General features: G+C 39.8%; 1 protein-coding gene across 1 annotated transcript in view; it reads right to left on the reverse strand.

Annotated features, from left to right (window-relative positions):
• LOC119416872 (glutamate receptor-interacting protein 2-like) overlaps positions 1–5,000 on the reverse strand; it is a 50,743-nt gene that overhangs the window by 38,161 nt on the left and 7,582 nt on the right. The window contains exons 4-5 of the mRNA XM_037684062.1: positions 3,261–3,335; positions 549–684 (exon numbers count right to left, since the gene is read on the reverse strand). Coding sequence (XP_037539990.1) covers positions 549–684; positions 3,261–3,335 — 211 coding nt within the window. The remainder of the gene's footprint in view (positions 1–548; positions 685–3,260; positions 3,336–5,000) is intronic.

Below are 5,000 nucleotides of genomic sequence, written 5' to 3' on the forward strand. Positions count from 1 at the left end.
GATGGATGGATGGATGGATGGATGGATGGATGGATGGATGGATGGTTATAATTGTCGAGCCAACATACAGAGATTAACAATAATGTGTTAGCCCCCACCATGTAAAACTTGAAGTTAGGATTTTTACCTTTTCAGTGGTTCTCATGTCCTGAGCTAACGAGTCAAAATAAGACTTGTTAAAAACAATTGATCATTAGCTCAGAGCAAAGACTCTGACAGGCTGAATGTAATTGTGAGTTATTACTAATTTCAAACTCTGTAAGTCCAATAAAACCATTGTACAGACTTTATCCATCCCAAGAGCCACCAGTTGATAACCACTACTTTAAAATGGGCCTGTACAACCAATTTAAAGAGCATTCTAATTGTAGTTTATGATCATATCTTTGCAGGTGTTTTAGAGTTTTTGAACAAATATTTGTTGTTATGGTGTTTAATAGACCAACATGAAGATGGTCTAATAAAACACCGGGGGTAACTTTGAAATGTGTGCACATGCAGGGGCAGAATGACACGTCCAGGCTAACATCACTGAGCAAACATCTCACCTGGCAGCAAGCCCACCTGGCCGCAGGTTTGACACTCTCGGCTTGCCATCCTTATCAGAGCCTCCGGAGATGGTGAGGCCAAGGCTGCTGCCTTCCCTTTTCATCAGCTCCACCGTGGTCACTCCTCGGTACCCCTCTGATGACAGATACAGACGCAGGCACAGATCCAAAGTAAGAATTAGTGTCTGCTTGACAGAACTGCCCCATCTGAAAGGCAAGGAAAGAAGTTTTTTTTCTAAATCGCTCACAGATTATTTTCTGAGACACCGCCACAGACATTTTTTTATTCCATCATCCTCCTTTTCAGTTCTTTCAGGTCTCTGAGTGAAGTCAGAGGAAAAAATATGAAGTCTTGGAATGAAAAACATATTTAAAAAAATAAATGGAGATGAGCGCAATGGGTAAAAGTAATTCTAAGCTAGGCTATTATGTTACAATAAATTTAAAAACTGTCATTGTTACCAGACCTTGAATTTATATTAATGCATTTCATTATCTATTTAACAAAAACAAAGTCTATGTGCTTCATTTAAAAAAAATCTCTGGCCTCAGTTAATAGGTTAGTATCAGAAAAGACAGAAAATGTTTGGGTTACATGGAAGATTTACCAAGAGAAAGCCTCCTACCTTTAAGAGTACAACATCCTGACTTATGCTTGTAAAGTTTTCATTAAATATATCTTTAAACATCTGAGTTCTTTGGACAGTCAGAAGAAACAATGCCACATGTAGATAAATCCAAGCACAGCTTATCAGCAATATTATCTAGCATGAATAAAGTTCACACTGACAGCAATGTGAGATGGAAAAATATTGCATCCAATATTAAAGATGTTTGTGTTTCATGATTTCTAGCAGAACACTCAGTTCTCAGACTTTAGGTTTACTTGTGGCTCCTAGAGTCTCTAAAAAATAATGTGGGATGGAAGGAACAGCTTCCAATTTCTGTTCGTGATGCCAACACATCGTCTACTTTTAAGACTAGACTTTTAAAACGTTGCTTTTTCATAAACTTTTTGACTATGATGAACTTGTCCTTGTGGGAGTTCGGCTCTGACAGCTCCCTGCAGCTACAGCTAACTCTAATCAGCAGCACCTGAGGATCATCAGCTTGGGGAGCAAGAGGAGCATAAAAGGCTGCAGAGGACATCCAGTCAAGCTGGAGCATTACCTGCCAAATGGTAGTTCTGTTCTATCCTTTTACTCGTGAGTTAAACTGAATATAAACTTTGTCTTTCTCCGTGCTTCCAGTAAATAATCCCTGATGTCCTCCTGTCCCCTGGATTCTCTTCTGTGGACCTCGAGTTCTCCTTTGCATCCACACCTTCCTACCACTTGCCTGTCTCCTGCCATTGTTCAGACGAACACATTCTTCTCCGGGAACAATTTGGGTCAGCTCTCCCACTACTGACTCCTACCTCTATTGGTTCCAGTTCCCTCCCTGGTTCATTGAATGATTTATCACCTTGTAAATAAACACTGTACTGTAAATACATTTTGAGTCTTGGTATCTGTTCTCCTCAGTCCTTGTATCTGGTTACGCTGCTACGTGCTGGAGGACAGAGTCTACATTTGTTTGCACATAGAATTATTGCTGCTCTTAACTTGTGTTTTTCTTCCTATAAACCTGGACCAATACTGTAACTACTGAATGACTGTCTCTTTCCTGAACTTCTTACCCCCAGCCAGCCAGGGGGGCAGATGGCCAACCATCCTGAGCTTCTACCTGATGTTTCTTCCTGTTAAGAGGGAGTCATTACTGTCCAGTGTCCACTGTCACATCCAAAGCTTCCTCATGATGAGAGGATGTGAAGACGTGAAGATTTGACAAAACCTGACGCTTTTCTTTGGGTAGTTAACTTTTATTAATTGGCATTTTTTTATGTCTTATAATATACATAATGTGAATATGTTATAATTATAATGTACTGGCTGTAATTGATTTCCATCTGGATTTGTTTTGGACTAAATAGAGGCTGTGATTTAAGCATTGATTTTTATGGTGCTCTGAGATAACGTTTGAGAACTGGTGATATATAAACAAACTGAATTGAATTATATTAGGTTATTGCTGCTAAAAGTGGTTCCACAAGCTACTAAATCACGAGGTGTAGTTATTTTCAGATTGTGCAGTTTGGTTAAACTTTTGCTAAACAACTGGCAGCACAGTCTAACATGTTCATCAGGAGTTTTCTTTTCCAACTGATAAGGATAACCTGATAAGGACCAGATGATACATTTTGTTTTCAATTACATAAAATGCATTAATTAATCATGAATTAAAAGGGGATTAATTCACTTTCATTATTTGCTGCATTTCAATTTAAATTCCAAACATTGATCTAAAGCGCTATTCATAACTATAGTTGACATATTTGGGGTTTTATTGTGTCATCAGAGAACTCATTCTGTCTTGTGGTCAACATTGTGCTGCGTTGTCCAGTTTACATGATGTCTGCCAAGTGTGGCTCAGTACCCGTGACAGGTACGCCACAGTAGCATCTTTTCAACTTGTCTAAGCATTTAGAACAGCACAAGATCAAGTAAAACACAAGAGAGACACGACTTTACACACATACACAGAAATTCATTAATAAAGACAAGCAAGTCTTATTCTTCCTGAGGACCCAGGTGAAGAGGCAGGCAGCAGTGTGACTACAAGACAAAATGAAGTCATAAACAAATAGTCACAAACCAAATGACTGGATTGTACCTGAAAGGCAGCGCCCACGGGACGAATGTGATTGGTCAGTTGCCTCTTTGTTGCCCTTTGAGTACGGCCCTTCATCTGAGGAGGCAGCAGAGAGGTGACAGCGTTATTTAAACTCAGCAGCAGATGGAAAACTGAACATGACTGCCCATCTGTGTCACCTCGGTGCTTTGAACTTCAACCTGGGTGCATGACGCAGAGCAACACTGAACCAACAACCACGTTGTCCATCAGGCATAAACTGAAGCAGAGCGATCAGGAGGCAGAGAGGTTGTCCAACTTTGTCTCCAAAACTATCCTAAAAATAGAGGTCTGCATACCTTGGAGGAATGCATGCCACTGCTGCACTGCACGCCAGAATTTAAAGATCATCTTATGTTGCGTAATGACAGAGTTGTAGCTGGGGGTTTTTTATCTGGAAAATAAGTGTATATATCTTCACATATATTATTTAAAGGTTCAAAACATCAAAGTTCATGCTCAATAATCCAGGTAAAACATCCAACAAAGTTCAGTCAGGTCTTCTGGATGGTTTCTTTTGCTGAAATGTTTCATCTTTCATCCAAAGGACTTCATCAGTCCAAGGAGCCACAACAAACTGTTTTGAACCACTTTAGCCATGGCTGCCTCGGAGGTGTCGACGGGGAAGAGGGCAGACTCCAGAAACCATCTTATCACCATCAAACTGGTTGGCCCATGTGAGTGTGCTGCTTGTGGGACTGAGTTTGTTGAAGCTCTTTGGACTGATGAAGTCCTTTGGATGAAAGACGAAACGTTTGAACACAAAGAAACCGTCCAGAGGACCTGACTTAACTTTGTTGGAGTATTTAAAGGTCTTAAGGTTGCACATCTGTTAGCACTCAGAGTCTTTGTTGGAAATGAGCCTCAGCTACTACCACACTAAGTTTTAGCTCACTGTCTGTAAAACTGACTTTGTTATGACCATTTTTGTGTTTTCCAACATCAGTTACGGTTGTTGTGGCGCCCATCCTGAACTAAGATGACTTCAAAATTATCTCCTGAATTTTATTAAAAACCAACCAGCAATTCGGGAGATATTGTGCTAACAGACAGATGGAGTAGACTCTAAATAGTTAACAGACATTTAAAAAAAATATCATGAGTAATTTTGTCAGAAATTAAAATTTGTGTTGGGTTTAAGTCACAGCTGCTACCAGCTCAATCTCTGTCGATGGGACAGAGTTGTCAACATGTATGTTGTTTTAAGGGCAGTTGGCTGTGACCTTTCAGCAGCAGACAATAAGCTGCTGACTGGTTTAAAACAGCACCGTTTTTAACATTTTTCAGTCAGGTCATCTGAACAGTTTCTTTTTTTGTGCTGAAATGTTTTGCCTTCGATCCGGAAGGCTTCATCAGTCAAGGAAACACACAAAAAAGCTGATTCTTCCCCCAACAGCTTACTCCAAAGTAGAACAAACCAGTTTTACTTGTGATAAGATGGTATCTTTTGTACGCCCCCTCCTCCATTGCCAGCCCTCTTCCTTGTTGACAGTCTTGTCAAACTAGTTGAAAACAACAAAGTCCATCCTCAATAATCCAGATAACCTGACTGAAAAATGTTGGATTGTATACCTGGATTATTGAGCATGGACTTTGTTGTTAGCACCATTTTTATTTAACACAGGAATACATTAACTGTTAGCATGCATTCAAGCATGGGAGCAGCATACAGTGAACAGAATGTGTTTAGATGAAAAGAAATCCTCATTTTAATGTCAGTTA

The sequence above is a fragment of the Nematolebias whitei genome, chromosome 11 (genome assembly GCF_014905685.2).
Source record: "Nematolebias whitei isolate Nwh7 chromosome 11, NemWhi1, whole genome shotgun sequence".
Lineage (NCBI taxonomy): Eukaryota > Metazoa > Chordata > Actinopteri > Cyprinodontiformes > Rivulidae > Nematolebias > Nematolebias whitei.